Consider the following 18,334-nt stretch of genomic DNA (forward strand, 5'->3'; position numbering starts at 1 on the left):
TTCAATGACAGACAAGTCCCTGCTTAATGCCTCTTTATTTTACCCTTGGGAGACAGTTAAGATATATTGTTTGATTTGTATATACCAATGTTATCATATGACTGGGAATTTGTATTTTCCTCAGAGTGGAGTTAAATTCCTCTTTAACTCCTTATTAAACTGTTGCTAGCCATTTCTTTTGACTACTTGGTATCCTGATTTCTAACATCTCAAATGCCGTTCTATATTTTATTATTGGTATTTATTATCATTGTAACATTGTGAATATGCTTATCAGTAATATAGATTATACCTACAGGTCTGTGTGTGCATAAAGATAATATTGTAATCATCATATTAATTGTTCTAATATTTCTTGCCATTGTTCAATCTCATTTCACATTCTGAGGGTAGGAAACAAAATAACTCGTATGTCTGTAGCTTGCCCATTTCTACCCGAAATGATGTCATATAAATACTAAGTGCTCTTAAACCATGTGTCTAACATCCTTTAGCAATTCACTCCTTATCTCCCTTGGAAGTAAACAGTTGTTTCATCACCTGCCAAAGCCAGTATAGAGTGTCTGGTTAAGAAACAAATCCCTACTGCTTATTGTTTTGTGTGGCAACAAACAGGTACATTTTATGTGAGCCCAAGCTCAGTTTCCATGAAAGCAAGTGGTAGCACTCCTATTGCCTTCGTTGGAAGTCAGATCAGGTCATGTAACAAGGGATTTACTGGGATAAAATCTTGAGGTTTCTCCGGATTTGGCCCATTATTTCTTATGGACCAGAGCCATGTTTCTTTGGGCTACAATCTCTGATATTAAGCAAAGTCAGAACCACAAGGCCCTTGAATGAGATATCACTAAGGGAAACTGCAAGAGTGGCTGGTGCTTCAGTAGGTGGCACTGCCGATCTTAACCCCTTCGCAGTCCCCTTGGACATAACCATCTCCTGCACTTTTTAGTATTTTCTTGTGATGTTAAACAGCAGTCATGTTGCAGCTGGAAGGTAGCTTCAAGTATGCTGTCCAGATGCTGTCATGTAGATAAAGACTTGATTGATTTGTTGCATTATTAGTTGTTCCTCGTCATGTGGAACCTGTGCAAGGGATCCTAAAGAAGCGTCCATAAACTTTCATGGCATTTCACAGCCTCATGCATTCTGGATATGTCACTAAGACACTGCACTAGAAAGGTTTTAATGTCCTTAAAAGATTCTTCAGAGGTGATTTCTCAACCCTCAAATGTAACCTACTGTGAAGGATAAGACTGGGAAATCAATGCATCAGCCAAGCCTCTACCTGGTCTGTCCTTACTGTGAAGGAGGTTGCACACCATGTTGAGGTTTCGCAGCAGTTATGGCACTACCAGGCTGGATTTGGTCCTTACTGATTATAAGCATTTTATATCTATCCTAAGATAGAGATGATTCACACCAACTGAGACTGCATTCTCTTGTGCTTTGATTTTCATGTGTAAGCACGGCATTCACATACCAGGCTATGGACAGTATATTTTAATCCAACATAGAGTGTAGTTCCATTATAAACACAAATAGTAGTTCAGGTAGCATTGCTGTAACTCCTGGACTTGTCTTGTGGTTAGTTGCTAACAACTAAGCCAGTCTCTGGAGACTCTTCTTTTATGGTGCATCATTTTCCTATGGTTATGGGTAATATACAGCATGCTCAAGCTGTTTTCAAATCTGGTCGGGCCTGAATCTTTTATGTGATCTTTACACAGGTCTTTGTACGATAACAGGCATTTTCCTGTAACCAAGAAGGGTTTGGGCCCATAAATAGGTCATGTTAGCATAAATGTGTGCAGGAGACATTGTACTCGCTTGGAACATGTCCTAGTGGTACGTCAAAGCACCGCTGAATGAAAAGTCAAATGCTTTTCAGTTGTTATTTCCTCCCCTTGCTTTACCTGCACCTACTTCTAGTGGGCTCTTGTGCAAATGGAGGTCGAAGGGTCCTCTCATGCAATCCTGGCATAGAAGCCAAACTCCAGCTGAACTCAGGTCCTGTGCAAGATCTGGAATCAGACCCTGAAAGTCTGTTCAAATAAATCAGAAATGATTATCACTGAGTGATGAAACGGCCATTTTTGAGCAATGATACGTATTCATTTGGCTCTTCTAGTTTTTGTACTTACATTCATTTCAGTCAACTCGTTAAATGAAAAACAGATGCCACAACCAAGTATTAAAGTTCACAAAGATGGATTTTCACATTTCTTTGAGTGAGTGTTTTTATCAATAATACACATGAAAAGGAACTGTGAAGTTTTATTACATTAATTTAGCTGCCATAAATCAACATATAATGCAAAATTCATTTAAATTACCACCTTAGGGCCGACACAGAAATAATGAAGTGTTATGTTCAAGTCCTTATGGTGAGATTGGTGATAGTCTTCTTTTTACATATGACGATAGAGCTCATGAAAGGATCTGGACTGACAGCTCTTGTAACAGATCTGCTCTGTTTATCTGCAGAAGTAGTAAAGACGCAGCCAGAGGTACTACAAGTGTAATCCTCTGCTGAGTGTGTATTACAGATCCTCATCTGGGCCAGTCCACAGAGGATATGAGTTGTTACAGCTTCCAGTTACAGAGCGATGGGCTGTTTAGCTCGACCTTGTATCAGCTCATGTTTTTACCTTGGGAAGTGAATTCTGTTGGCCTCAGATACCCTAGAAAAGCTTCCTCTGACCAGAGGAAGTGTGTAACCCACCAGTGAGCATATACCATGGGTACATGCCAGTCCACACAAGAAGCAAGTTATTACATTCCCCTTTTGAAGATTTGGTTCCTTAGTCTACTTTGTAGTGGCTAACAGTTTAACTCCGGGGCTAGGGACAGATGTTACACATAAACCAGTTCAAGTCATCAGAAACTAGATTAAACCTGTAACAGAACAGAAGCTTGGTGCTCATAAACCAGTTTCAAAATGTCTGAAACTGGTTTAAGATAAACCTGGTTAAATGTAGTATCAGACTTAACTGATTTGGGTCATACAGGTTTATGAAACTTCTGTCCCCTTCCTGGTTCAAGTTGAATCACAGTCCCCCCAGCATCTCAGCATGCTTTTCAGCCCTAGGCTGGGCTATGCTGTCTGCTCCAGCAGAGAAGGACTGGGGGGGAGGCAGGGACTGCTCCCCCCAGGCAAACCCTGGCTGGGGTCTGGGCCCCCAAGTACAGAGCTGCCCTGCAGCTAAACTTACTGAAACTTACTGCTGGCTGTGATTGTGGACTACAAATCCCAGAGGCACCTGGAAGCAGGAGGAAGTGATGAGCAACCCTGGAGAGTCGTGCTGCTGTGATTCTGGACTGCAAATCCCAGAGACTTCAGGGGCAGCAGGAAGAGGAAGTGAACACATATAATGCTGGCTACATGCCAGAGAGGCATGTTTTAGTGCCCCCTGGCTTCTGGCCTCAGCCACTGCAGACACATGGCTGCATTTCCCGAATCAAAAGTAAATGTGTGCCCAGTTGTTTCTCAATTTAATCTCTGCATTTTAGACTAACCTGCAAAGACTGAATTGATTCAGCCTTGGGCTTTTTGACTGTCTGTATCTTAGCCTGGAGGTCCAAAGTCCAACACCAGCAGCAGTCACATAAATCCTTTCCAGCTGCCTTCAGTGTGCCTTTCTACTCTAACTTCTGGAGATCATAGTTGGATGCGAAATTACTTCCAGCTTCTTATAAACTTTACAATTTCCCCAGTGATGTCATCATTTTGTTGTTGTTGTTGTCACATCAATTCCCCAAACAATCCTTTGGCCTCTCTATAGGGGTGGCCAACAAGGTCACCAAGTACAAAAGTGATATGAAGTTTGCAGATGGTCCCATACCCACTAAGACCTGGACTGAGACCAGCAGTTTGTTTCAGAGAAGACAACGAATAACTATCAGATGGTCATGACTATTGTTTAATGGATTCAAGTTCATGGCCTAGAAATTAAAAAATTTTTTTATCCCACTACCAAACCCCAGAGCCAGATCTGTCTTATGCTTGGCTTTCCATCAAGCTGTGGCTAAACTGATTCTTCAAGATGGTTTCAAATTATTTTGCCTGACCCTTGAGACCTGAGGTCTCTTGGTTCTCCTAAGTTTTCTTCTCCCCCCTGTATTTCAGGTGGATCCTCCAGTGCTGTGATGTGAAGCCTAATGGGGGCACATTTTTAATCAGAATGTGTGTAGAGGATGTCATGTTTTCCTCTCCTCTGACTATAACAGGAGCTATTCCTTTTGAGAAGCTAGTTCTTAGGAAAGCACAAGCATCTGCAAAATATATTAGCTCCAAATGTGAACAGACATTTATCTATCACTCATAATTTCCCTGTTTACTTGCAATAGCTTAAGAAAAAGTTAAAAACAAAGTAGATTAAATATTTTTTTCAACTACAGCCATAGTACCTAAGACTGTGCCTTAGTGCATTCTCATTATTTAAACCAGATCAGCCTTAGTTAGTACTTCAAAGGTCTCCTTTTTACATCCAGTGAAATTCTAAGGTCCAGGTACTTCAGGTCCTGATAACGTGTATACACTCTTCTCTCTCTTCATATTCAATTCATGCACTAGTGTGGCCTTCAGATAATATTGTACTATGGAAAGGTACCCATTCTGATTGGAGTTGGCCAAGATAAGAGACACATTTTTCATTCTATTTATCCTTTTGGGGTCAAAAAGAAATTCCGTGAGTGAAACCCAGGATTTTGCCACTATATTTTTTTTTTTACAAAAATATTGATACTTTTTAATCATGGAAATATTTTCACTTTTTATAATGTCCCTATATTTCACTGAAGGGCAGAACAGAGCTCCAGATCACTTATGGTCACTAAAGATGCTCCAACGCATTTGGAAGGGCCAGGATTACATGCCTGTTAGACAAATCAGATTGAGTGCTTGTCCAGCTGTTAGCTCTTTCTTCTGCCTGTGGGTTTTTGGCAACCAGAGTATGATCTCTACAAAACTGGAAGAATATGTCAGACTTTATTCGAAGTCTCAAATACTTTGAGTCTACACTCAAATGCTAGCATAAAGACCCAGTAATTTTCTGTCTATTTAAAATAGGCATGAGGCTGGGCCATTCAGATCATTCAGACCATTCTGAAAACAATTCAATCCTCACATTAGATTCACATCGTACAGTGGAGACCATACCAAAGGCAGCAGTCCATCTCATGACTACGTTAAGACCAGAGAGTGATGCTAGTCCTCAAAGCTGAGTTCAATTAGTAGAGGAGCAAGAAAGACAGAGAGAATTACAGCTTCTTTCCTATGTCTGGCAGGTGATAAAAAAAAAATCCTATTATATTCATTGCAGTCAAATTCTGGAACCATATTGCATCATTCAGAAAGAAAAATATTCACATTTGGATCATCCAGATACAAACTCATGAGCTTATTTGAGTAATTCTGTTTGAAGAAGTTGAAGAACATTCAGACATTTCTTCTACTATTTGCCCAGGTATACATAATACTTATCCAGTATTCATATTTTCAACCTTAATATCCATGCAGTTCTTGGAAAATATTAATTGCTCTATAAAGGCCAAGCAGATCATATAATTGTATTTCAATATTTTACCCTAAACAGTTACTACTGGTTTTTTGGGGGTTTTTTTACAGACAAAGCATTGCGATTCAGACAATGTATAACACTCCACTGGTGTGATTTTTCTTAATCACCTAGATATTCAGGATAAAAACCTAGCCCCGTGGAAATCAGTGAGAGTTTTGCCATTGACTTCAATGTGAGTCAGGATTTCACCCTTGATGCATATGACATATTTGTCATGATATTTAATATGATGTAATGCACCTCATTTTAATAATCCAGGTTATAAATAGTATCTGTCAACTAGAGAAAACTTTAAATCAAGCCTCATGAATCTTCATTGGCGCAACTTTGTTTCTGAGCATTTTGTACTAGAAAAAAGACCCAACTGGCTATTTTGAGTCAAGGGCCTCTTCTGAGGTCTTCCAGTTGGTAAGCCAACGCTGTGTGGATCCACATTTGAATGTAAGTCAGTGCAGGAGGCTGGGAGTTTTAGTACTCATGGAAACATTTATCCATATGTCTTGTAACCTACATTTTTCCAGAATGAATTCTTCATTAAAAGAACCCTTGATGTTTCACAGCTTGTTACCAAATTGGGCCCTGACTCTTCTGATAGTTTAGATCTGTTTAAAAATAAGCTTTTCAGCAGAAAAAAAAAGCTTTCTTCTCATTTATAAGAACCATAAACAACAATATCATAAAGAAATTCTCTGGCTGTTTTGACAATTTTTTTTTTTAGTATTTTACTCGAGAGCAGATGAGTAAATTTTAACCTTGTGTTTCATATTTTTTTTTAAAAGGGATGGATGAAGACTGTGCTACAGCTTGTCTTCCGGGAACATTCATTAAATTGTTTGCACATTAAATCACAGAGAAATATATTTCCAGCCTTTCACTAAAATTTGAATACTTTTTTTTTCCAAATAAAACAGAAAAATATTTGAGTACTGTTCTCTGAAGAAAATAATGGAGAGTCACAGCATAGGTTCCTAGACTGAAGTCTAGAAAGGATCTCTTTGAATCTTCTGGTTTTACCTACTAAATAGCACTGGCCATAAATTGAATCAGTATCCCTTCAGTTATGAATATTACCAAGCACAGATAAATCTTATGTACAAGAATTCAGCAAGCTGCCCCTATCCACCTCTGTCTTTCTTTGACTTCCTTCTTAGTTTCTCTCTCCCATCATTGTTAGTTAATGCCGATACTTAACCCTGTAAGATGTTTTGGGTTATAATGTGTGAAGAAGGCACAGTACCAAAGCAGGACCTAGCATCTGCCTGGTATTCAGGCAAAACTCCCATTGGCATCTATGAGCCCTTAAGCAATGCAGCATGATGCAAGTGGAGTTCTTTATTATGTGCGGTTAAAGGCAACTAAAACCAGCTTTCATTGCTGACTCAAGGACATGAAAGAACACACACTGTTGTCATCCTTGTCACAATTGTCACATTCACTGGGTCCAGTTTTGTTTCCATTTAAGCACTGAAATGAATGGAGCCAGGACAGTCTCACCATCTCCTTTTTCTGAAACCCAACCCTCTTTAACGGCAACTAGAGTGCCTATAAAACCGATACATTACAAGCAAGGGGCCAGATGCAGAGATGATGTGGAAGGTGGTATAAGTTACACATCACTGTAGGTAGAAAGAACGCTGAGTCGGCCAGTGTCTGTCTGTCCTGCACACCAAGGAGACAGAAAAAGGTGAAATCTATAGAGAAGCCCTACCTAAAAACTGACGGTGGGATTTAGCCTCCAGTGGGCCAAACAAGTAAATTTTTCCATAATTGTTCTATGGTGTGTTGTATAGAGTACACATGTAAGGACTTGCCATGTAACGTTATACCCTGACATCTGTCTGCTTGTAATGATGATCTGAATTACCTGTACATGTGATGTTGCCATTCACTTTGCTTTATAAACTGTCCTTACAGCCTCACTCACGCATTGCACTTGGGAATGCTGCATGCAGCAAGTAGCATTCTTATTTTACCAGTGTTAAAATTCACCCGGTATCTATTTCTTGCTAACTACAGGTAGATACAACACTCCTGAGAAATATGACACTGAACGCCTGTGAAATGTAGAAACAGGTCAATAGACAACTTTCAAAAGCAACCGTTTAGGATAATTAAGCAACACGTTCACAACACCAAGAGTTTATTTTATATTGGAAAGCATGTGGTTATGGAAACAATAGCATTTTCCCCTCCCCCCAGGAGAATATTAATTAATTTGAACACCCTTAAAAACTGAACTGTTCTTACCACAAATCTATAAATCAAACTATGTTTGTTTAGCATAATGTTTTGCTATTTTAGTTGCTCTAGAGTCCAACCACACAGTGCCAAGATATTTCCATGATGAGTATATTAGAAATAGTCATTGGTGATAGATCTGAGGGATGTAGGGACCAATCCTGAGCTCTCTTATGCCAGAATAACTAAGACTAAAATTTGACCCCCGTGTAGATCAACACACAAATAATAGCTAAGTTTTATAACTCCTCTTATAAATATTATTGTGTGTCCCCTTTTTTTTGTATCATACTACCTGGACCTTGTACGTTGTAGTGTACAAACAGAACAAAAAGACGTGTATGGAACAAGACAAGAAATAAAAGGCTTAAATTACAATACACAGGATTTAGGCTGGCTATTAGGAAAAACTTTCTCACTGTGAGAGTTGTTAAGCACTGCAACAGTTTATCTACAGAGGCTGCGAAATCTCCATCATTAAACGTTCTTCAGAACAAGTTAGACAAATATTCATCTGTGATGGTTTAGACAGGGATGATCCTATTGTAAGTAGCAGGTTGGACTGGGTGACCTCTTGAGGTCCCTCCCATCCCTGTTTTTCTATGAATCTATTATTCAGTCTCTTTCTAAAATAACATTTTTGTCAAAGTTGATGGAAAACAATTCCTCTTTGGCTGTTAGGAAACAGAAAGGGCCACATTTGCAACTGGTGGAAGGCATGGATCTCCGTTACCTCTGCACTTCAGCTGGCCCTTCAGAGTTTGTAGAATCATAGGATTGAAAAAGACCTCAGGGGTCATCTGGTCCAACACTCCTAAATCATCCCTGACCAAAGTTTATCCAGCTTCTTCTTGAAAACCTCCAACAAGAGAGATGCTACAACGTCCCTGGGCAATCTGGTCCACTGCCTTGGTGATGATCAAAAAGAAAGGAACAAGGAAGTTCTTCCTGAGGTCTAATCGCAATCTATTTTGTTACAATTTAAAGCCGTTGCTTCATGCCCTGCCCTCTGCAGCACAGACGAACAATTGTTCTTCTTTATGGAAACCTTCAAAGATTTCAAAACAATAATGCCCACCCTTAATATCCTTTTCTGCAAGCTAAACACTTGTTCTCTCAACCTCATCTTCCTACCCCTTCATCATATTTGGCACTTATTTTTGGACCCTCTCCAACTTCCCCACATCCTTCGTAAAATGGGGAACGGCACACAACACATTAAATAAGGCCTAACCATTGCTGAATAGACTGGCAGTAGCACTTATTGGGCACTTCTACACTAGATGCTACGGCGACTTAGCGTCGGCAGGCGCAACCCATAATGCTGCAGCTACATTGCCGTAGCAATGTGCTCCCTTGCTCTAGCATGGTAATGTAGCAGCTAAAAATAACCGTGTGCCACCAGCATGGCACAGCACAGGCTTTTACTGCGCCACAGGGGCACATGTAGATGCGCCCATTGTGTGTTACATTTAATACACCTGTGGATGCAACCTCAAATTACATTCAGGCATGGCAAGTCAGCTGAAATAGTCTCTTGTTCCTGATGTAAAGGGGGGCAAAACATTTGGGCCATTTCATATCACTTCTAAACTAGGAACTAGGATGAGCATAAATCAACTGCAAGGAGAAAATTGTGCCACATCCCTTGTAGAAAATAGGACAAAAGTGCTGGTTGTCCTGCCTATGATCAACCAGCTCCAAAAGAGTTGTGTAGCTCGCTTGCAGGGGTATAGCTTGTTTGGTAACTGGAAGGCTCAGTTCCACTTAACTGTACAATGTATCTAAGTGTAGTATACATTTTCAAGAGCCTGTGACTATCCAAAGTTAGCACAAAAGTACTTTGAGAAAATGTTTCAAACATACTAACAAGCATGAATTCTTGCGAAGACATGTCACACACACACAGTCCTCCACCCCTAGCAGGGGCAACTTCTCTCCCTGAAACTGAGGCCACCATCTACGAGTTTTCTGTTTTCTGGATGACCATGGGCTTTGACTAACATTTGCATTCTCATGTGTGCCAAATAATGCTGTCTCACACATTTATGCTATGCCTTAAGCAGTCCTGCCACTGAGGAGTCATAGCAATGTGCCCATAACTAGCTTTCCAGTTGGGTGCTTTAATATCCTGAGTCTGATCAAAATCTTCCTTTTGGTTATTGGCTTGGTTCTCAGAGAAGAGCTCTGCCATTCCCTTGATTTTCACAGACCTGCAGTCATAACTCGCAGCTGTACTTCATTTCAAGGAAGGCCTCTCATTAGAGTTCAAAGAAGCCTACATTCCACACCCTTTTCATGCCATCCACCCCCTTTCTTTCATTACTAAAAAAGATTTGCCTGAAAAATAAACAGAATACCAAGATTTTGGAAAATTGTATTTATAGGGGGAAATAATCCAATATATCCTTTATGTTGGGTCTTCGCGACACATTGGGTGCTCATATGGGCCTAAACAGGTGGGCTGGTAAGCAAGGACAGTCTCACTGAGCCATGAATATGCTCGTGGTGTCATCAAATGGTCAGCAATTTGTCTTTGATGGAATGTCTCCTTAAATGGAGATTGGCCAAGAGATGCATAATTGTTAGCACTGTTTCTATGATTCAGAAAATATTCAAGTCCCTCTGCAGAATGCACAGCATGTCTCTGGGCAGCCAGGGAAAAATAAAATGAGCTGTAAAGTAGAAATGGCAATGGGAATTTAGAAGTGAGAGGTAATAATGCTGAGCGAGAAATTTAACCTCCCCCCGCAGTACGTCCGATACGCCATTACCCAAAAGGTTGCCAGTGGCACTGCAACATTGCAAGGTCACTTATAGTGGAACCCAGCATAGAGACAAAAGGTTTACTACAGCAGTCAGGTTGCAAGACAGCCTCATTAAATAGTTAAGAAAAGGAAAAGAAAGCCAGCAAGCTTCCTCAGTGCATCTCAGTATATACTGTTTACTGTTTCATTTGCAGCAAGATTTCCTTGAAAAGATCATAGGCTGCATTTTTTTCTTTTGATTTTAAACAGAATAGGAAGTTTGAAGCATTTGGAATAAAGTTCCATTTAAAAATAGTGATTTGGACTAAAGTTCGTAAAAAATGGTGACAATGAATAGGAAAGAAAGTGTAATTTAGTGCAACCCCACTGTAACAGCAAACCACTCTGACACTGGCAGGTACAGGGCTATGTACACACAAGCATGGTTCTTTTTGCAGTCATCAAAATGAAAACATTATGAGGACTGTTGCTTTTAATTGCATATACATTTTCTCAGGTTTTAATTGAAGCACTGTACACATTTCTATTGAAAATACTTAGATTATCTAAAAAGAATAGGCAATTATTTCTTAGATGAAGGACAGTTTCAGGGCCATCAGTGACTTAAAATAGCTTCATTAGATGGAGTTAGTAAAAACTTTCAAAAACATTTAATGTACCCTTCCAAGCAATACAGTTATTTTTAATCCTTGTATTTATTTGGTTGCTGCTGTTGGACTCTGAGAAGGATTCCCAGTCCTGTATTATTAAAGAAGAGGCCTTGTGGAAACCACAGCTGTTCATATTGCCATCAATTATTTTATGGCACAAAAGGGCAGCCTTCCCACCCCACCCCTTCCCCCCATCATATTTGGGCCTTCTAACATGTCACTAACCATCCTAAGAAGCTGAGTTTTTTTGCTGTTCAATTATATGCAACAAATATAGAAACAATCAATTCCATCTGTGTCATTTGTTCATAGACTTGGCCCCCAAACCAAATAGATGTTCTTCGTTCAGGCTGTGGGTGCCTGGAACAAGGAGCAACTCCGATCAAAACGTCTGCAAATGACATTAAGCACTCCAGACCCTCTTTATGTACCCCAGGGGTGATTTCCCAGGCAGTGGAAGCTTCTGAGCAAGGGCCACAGTCCAGGGCCTGTCTGCATTACAAACAAGACATCTTTCCTGTGTAAAAATCCAGGGAGACTGGGTATAACAAAACACAAACAGAGCTGGACTTTCTCTCCCTGGTTTACTGCTGGAAAACATTCCCTTGGTAGCATTTTGTGTCTCCTTCCAGTGAGACTGGGGGAGAAGTGATTTCAGTTCTTTCTGGAGGTTGTTTCTCAGGTACCCGTGCAGCCTGTGATGCCACCCCACAGACTAGCTCTTCTTTTGGATACCAAGTAACCCATGAAGTAATTGTTTTTTAAACAGTGGCTTCTGGTCTCTTTATGTTTGTTGTTACACCTACAGGCATTGTGAGCTGTTGGCAAGGAACCTGGGCATTGTGCACAGCCTTTCACCCAAGCAGTCCCCTGCCTGTGTAAGCTGGACGGGAACTAGCTAGACACTTTATTATGAATGAAGGAAAGAGCATGATTCTAGCCAAGTTTTTTGGAGGCACTGTGTAGGGGTACTGGCCTACAGTACCTTGGAAACTTCCTGATTGCACAAGCATATTGGCTGGGAAAGCACAAATGGAGAGATGCCAAAGGGGGCTTCCTGCTCCACAGAGACCCTCAGCTTCTCCTTTGCAACACCCTGATGCCAAAGCCTGGGCTGATCCAAAAAAACTGAGAGAATAAATTAAACAGGGGACCATAAATTACCCTCAGCAATTGGCATATTAGCCTGATTGAATGGAGACAGGTTCCCACCTAGCAGCTCTTCTCTCTTGTCAAGTTGAACATTAACAAGCTGGCCAGGCCTGAGATAAGGGAAAGACTGTTTCTACACAGTGCAGGTTTTTTTCCCCTGGTGGAATGCTAGTGGCAACAGATTAACAGGTCACCGGACTGGGGCTGAGAATTGCTGCCAATTACCTTGTCTTTGCTTGTTGCACTACAGTCTAATGGCATCATTTAACACGCACTCTTTTTTCCCAGCACCCCAGCTGGTGACACCCAATAAAAAGCTTGATTGATAGATGCGTGTGCATGCAGATACTGGGAAGGGACTCATCATTTGGAAGTCAAACAATCTTCCCCGACCACTTTCCCTGCCCTCTTCCCACCCCGGACAGGCTAATCAGGTTTAGAGAGAGCCTGTTTGTTTAGGGCTCTTAAAAACCTCATTATCAGACTTTCAACCTGTTCAAACAATGAATCAGTGGCGGCTAAATTTGGAGCCAGTTTTATATACTATGGATCCCACCCCGCTTTCCTTCCCCTGTGGACAGGAACTCTCCTGGTTTCCAACTTAACATTGCAGACCCCTGTCTTCGCTCCCCCACCTCGGCTCCCCTTCAATAAATCAGCACCAAATCAGCGTCTCCGGCAGGGGCTGCAGCAGCCGGGAGCTCAGCCCCCGCTCTCCCCCCGGACACCAATTCTGGGGAGAAACATCTGAATCAACAGGGGCCGGTGGCTCCCGGAGCTGCCACTTGACCTGCCTCGGAGTGTTTGACGCCACTACATTTTTTTTGTTCTGGGGGGGTTGGTAAAAAATGCATCATTCCGGTAGGGAGCTCGGGAGGAGACAACCCCAGCCCCACAGGCTCGCGGTGCCCCGGTCTCCCTCCTGCTTCGGGGACCGGCACAGCGCGCGGCTGCCTGCCCGCTCCGGGCGGCTTGGACCGGGCACCGTGGGGTGCGAGGGGCACTGATGTGTCCCGTCGGGCCGGAGAAGGATCGGTCCGACGGGGCTACATACCCGGGTGTGGGGAGAGGCACGGCACGGCCCAGCCCAGCCCTCAAGTGCTCGGGGCTGTACGAAAGCAGGCGCTCCTTATAGCCGTGCTGCTCCCCGGCCACATGCAGGGGCAGCCTGCAGGAAAGCGCCCGCGACCCGCCTCCCGGGGCTCCCGTCGGGGCCGGGCTGTGCAGGGCCCCCGCCGCCGCCTCCCACGCGGGACCTTTTCTTTTTTGCCAGCATCAAGGCGCAGCTAAGTTGTCCCCGGAGCAGCGGCCGCTTTTGGAGGAAGGAGCGTTTTAAAGAGGGTGGGGGAACGAGCCCGACCGCCTGCCCCGCTCCGAGGCTGAAGGCGGCCGCCCCGGGGGCTCCGGCCGCGGACCCCCCCCGGAGGAGCTGCCCCAGCCCCTGGGAGCTCGTCTCCTGGGAAGACCCGGGCCGAGCTGCTCCGCTTCCCTCGCGTGAGGCCGGGCAGGACACGATCCGCAAACGCTTTGGAGTTTCTTCGGGTCCTTTTTTTTTAGACGTGAAGAAAAGGCGGCAGGAGCGGGCAGGGCTCGTCCCGGGGGCTCCGCAATGCCCCTGGCTGCGCGGGGCCGACCCAGCGATGCTGCCCTCGGGGCGGTCCCTGCCGGGCGAGCCGCGAAGTGCCCCGGTCCCCTGCTCCGCGAAGCGGCACGTCCAGGAAAGATCCCTGCGGGTTTCTCTGCCAGGCGTTTGCCCCGACCCGACCCACGCTTTTGCGGTCAGGTGGGAAAGTCGTGGCGGAGGGTCCCTCACACGCCAGCGACTCATTAAAAGGCTCCCGCTTAAAGCCACCAAGGGCAGGACGGGCTCCGCCGTTTGCCCGCGCCCGTGGGAGCGGCCGCAGCCCCCGAGCGCTTCCCCCGCTGCTTCTGGAGGGGAAGGGGAAAGGGGCATCTCTCCAGCCGCCAGCTTGCCAACCCAAGGGTCCCGTGGAGCTAGCGGCCCCCTAAATGACGCGTCTTCCCCCACCCTTTCACCATTTATCACATTTGATCTAATTTCTGAGTTTGCGGACGGCGTTGCTGGGGGTCTACGCACCGGGCACAGCATCGCCCCCGACCGACCCGGTGGGCACCGGGAGAGGTCCCCGGTGCCCGCTGCAGCGCCCGGGCCGGCTGCCCTTCCACAGGACGAGACTCCCACCTGAATCCCAGCGCAGCGGGCGGGCTCTGTCCGCAGCAGCTTCGGGGGCATTTGTATCTGTGCGGCAAAAATGAAAAACCACTGTTAATTCTCCAGTTGCCTTCCCGAGTCCCTCCCCCCGATGGCTTTATTCCACTCGTGGAAAATCCAGTGGGTGTTTCGTTTGCTTTGTCGGTCCGGACTCAGGGACCGCATCGTGCTTTCCACTAAGGTAAAGCCAGCGCGTGCGAGAGCTGGAAGGTGCCGAGGATTTGTGGAAACGCTTGGAATGGGTATTTTTCTCCCTAAGACAGCAAGAGAGAGAAACGAAAGGGGAAGAAAGACGAGGCAGAAGCGAGTGGACACCACCCTCCCGTACACTTTACTGGGCTAGTGACAAAAACTCCGGACATGCCCTGAATGCCTAATTACCCCCAACTGAAAACTCCCTATCTCACTTGATATTTGGTGCTCCGCAGCAGCTCGCCTTCGTAAATAATATACAAAGTAAGAAACCTAATCCAGCAGGCTAGAATGTTTAATTCATCATTATGCGAGCTAATTGGAAGGTGATTATATGGTAATTGCTCATTAGTGGTGTATATTTATCGCTGTACCTTATGTCAAGGCCATGGGAATTGTGTAGAGTCTGTTCTCTCATTTCAAGGATCAGTTTCAGAAGCAGGAGCGAAGCAGGCTAGATCAAGTTCTTCCTGACGTCAGGTCCAGCCCAGTGCAATGGAGACCTGGGCTATAAATATTAGCTGGGTTCCCCTGGACCAGAGTGGAGGATGGGAGGGGGGACGGGCGTCGGCCCCAGGGTCGCGGGCCCCGGGGGTTGGGAGAGGCGGGGGCGAGCCCTGGGGGAGGCGGCGGTGGGTGCTGGGGAAGGGAAAGGGCCGCGTTCAGCCCGCAAGCGCTGGGCTCCGCGCTCCTGGCCCAGGCGGGGGCCGGGCCTCGAAGGGACGTCCCGGGTTGCCTCTGCACCCCGGCACGGCCCGGCTCGCTTGGCTGCAGCCCGGGGGCACCTTCTCGGTGCTCGCAGGAGCCTGCCACAGGCGGCCCGACGACAGGCCAGGCCCGCCGGGGCGGGCAGGATCTCTGCGCTCCGGCCTGCGGGGCTGCCTGCAGGATCCCGTCGCCGGGTGCCTGGGCTCCGGGGCAGCGCCGGGAAGCGGATCCGCGCGGGGCTGCCCCGGCTTCGCCCTTCCCGAGCGGATCCTGGCGCTAATGAGGGGAAGGCTCATTTCCGCCCGGCCCTGACTGACCCCCAATGCCGGGGGGGGGGGCGCCGCGCCGAGCCGCCCCGTCGGAGCTGCGGGGACCGCGGCCGCTCCCCGCTGCCCCCGTGGGAAGTCGCAGGGGCGAGGAAACCAGGCCCCTACCCCCCCGATCCGCAGCGAGGCCCGTGCAGACGGGGGACCCGCTTCGGATCCGCACCGCCCCGGGGAGCTCCTCACCTCTCCTCCCCCGAGCCGCTCGCCCCGGCCTTGCCAGCTCCGGCCGCAGCCTCCCCGCCGAGCCCCTGCCTGGGCTTGGGGAGACAAAAGAGGGGAGAGAGAGGTCAGTGGTGCGGCCCCGCGCCGCTTTGCGGGGAGCCCGGCGCAGCCCTCCTGGGCGCGGCCGCAGACTCCTTGCCCGGGCGCACCCCGGCCAGGCTCCCGCACCAGAGCAGAGCACCTGGGGCAAACCTCGCTTTTCCTCTCCCTGCAAGGACCCCGGATCGGGGCAGCAGCAAGGCATTGCTGGCAGCGACCTGGGAACAACCCAAGCCGTCCCGCAGAGCTGCAGTCTCAGCGCCCCGGTCCCGTCCCTTCCCTCCCAGGTATTTCCCGGAAAACGTCTTTTTGTGTGTCCCCCCCCAATCCAGATGTGTCACCGCAGTGCCCACTCGGGCAGTGCTCTCGCCGGTATTTCTATGTCAGCGTTGCCTGGCATCCAGCGTCCACGTTAGACTCTCTAATCCTGCCACTTTAAATAGATGAATTAATAAAGCAAATGAGGGTCTAATAAGCTGACTGTCCTGCCTATTGAGGCAGGGGGAGAGCGACTAGAAAGTGCGCCAAATTTGTTTGCAGTGGATCAAGGCTAGCCGCCTTTGCTTCACTTTCTTTATCTTAATTCCGACTTGAAAAGATATAATTATCTAGTTTGAACAGAGCTGCTATCAAATCCTTCTTTAGGCAGGGAAGGGAAAAGCTGGAGTGGATTGCACTGTTCTGAGCCGCTTGGTGCAGCCTGAGATAGGGAGTAATGAAGTTGTGGAGTCCTGAGATACAAAGGGCATTAACCTCATTAGCATGAAACCTTTTCTTCTAACCATTGTGGGACCCTTTCAGACTCCTAATCCCCCCTATTTTCAAAGCTTGGTTTGTAATAAAGCTTTTAGGGTTTTTTTTTTCAAAGCTAATGGCATTCTCTGAAGATTTTATTGCTGTTACGCTACATAGGACGCTTAAATTCCCCCCCCCCTCTCTCTTTCCTTGCAGTTAAAAAAAAAAGTATATAGCTCCTGCAGAAATAAGCCTTTTATCAAGATGGGAAACAATTTATAGAAAGACCCAAATCTGCAATCTGTTTAATGTTTGCGCATTTGCATGGGTTTGAAGTCGGACTCGAGCTAACTCGAGCGGGCTGAGGTGCAAAATGCGCCCGGGTGCATTGGAAGAGCTGCACAATCCGCCGGGATTTTTGAGGGTGGTGGCGGAGGACGACGAGAAATTTACCTTGGGAATGGCTCTGCTCAATAATTAGGCAGAAAGGGAAGGGGAACTGCATTGCGACAGGCATCTCACCCTGTCTGGGCCTCTTTAATATTGGAGCAGCTCTGAATGGAAAGTCACCACTATATTGTATGGGATCCACGATGTTAAAAAAATCAGATCGGATTTTTTTTTAATGTACATAGTATCCTATAGTGCCAACACGTGCGCGGAATGTCTAATCTTAACTTTTCAAGGCAGGACGCTTAACAAAGCTCGTATTTTCGCGATCCATTGTAACTTCGCCTTATCACAGTGTAAAGGGTAGTCAGATTGTCCTAAATTATGTCCAACTAGCCCCCCTGGATCCACGGATTAAGAGATTAAAGGAGACCACTGGGCAATGCCTCCTCTTTCCCCTTCATATTCCTGGTATGATAATTGCCTAAACTGATTTGCACTTTCACAAAAGCTTGCAGGATTCTTTGTAGCTCGAACAGAGCAGACGAGGTTTCTCTATCAATGGAAATAAAACTGATTAATGCAGTCTATCAGGCTAAAGAGCAAATGAAGCATGAAAAAACAACTGTGTACCCCCAGAAAACCAGCTCCTTTCCTCCGCATTGGTTGCAGCTCCCCTCCCCCCCCAGGGCTACAGCTTTAACTATGTCCTCAGAATCGGTCCCCTGGACAAAGGTACTTCCCGCTCATGGGGCACGACATCCAACTCTCGCACCCTGTTTTCGACACAAAACATAAAGAAACCTGCACACAACAGCATAGGCTATTTTGTTGAAAAAGTCAGGAATCTAGCAAAAAAATAAAAAGCTTGATTTTTCCCCCCAAGAAAGCTGCAAATGGATCATTTTCAATTTTTTTTCATTAAAAAAATCTAAACTTATCAGACTTTTTTTTTAATCTACATAAATTGACGCCCGTGAGTTATTTTCTAAGCGTTGTTTACAAGGGATGGAGTTAAGGCATCAAATCAGCGCCCCTCGCTTAAGCAATGGTATCGAAATGCGCAGAGATGTTTATGGCCTGAAGTCAATACCCCCCCAAA

At 45.7% G+C, this 18,334-nt stretch overlaps 1 protein-coding gene across 2 annotated transcripts; it reads right to left on the bottom strand.

Moving 5' to 3' along the window:
• Positions 1-2,258: 2,258 nt before the first annotated feature.
• Positions 2,259-18,286, bottom strand: LOC132251217 (uncharacterized). 2 transcript variants are annotated; one of them, XM_059730091.1, is made up of 2 exons: positions 15,187-18,286; positions 2,259-14,647 (listed from the first exon to the last, which is right to left on the bottom strand). In XM_059730091.1, exon 2 carries the CDS (start codon positions 14,639-14,641, stop codon positions 13,517-13,519), a length of 1,125 nt encoding a protein of 374 aa, XP_059586074.1. In that variant the 5' UTR covers positions 14,642-14,647; positions 15,187-18,286; the 3' UTR covers positions 2,259-13,516. The 2 variants fall into 2 exon arrangements, with proteins under 2 accessions (XP_059586074.1, XP_059586072.1); XM_059730089.1 differs by having other exon boundaries at positions 2,259-14,874.
• Between the last annotated feature and the right edge of the window lie 48 nt (positions 18,287-18,334).

This window comes from Alligator mississippiensis, chromosome 6 (genome assembly GCF_030867095.1).
Source record: "Alligator mississippiensis isolate rAllMis1 chromosome 6, rAllMis1, whole genome shotgun sequence".
NCBI classification, from domain to species: domain Eukaryota; kingdom Metazoa; phylum Chordata; order Crocodylia; family Alligatoridae; genus Alligator; species Alligator mississippiensis.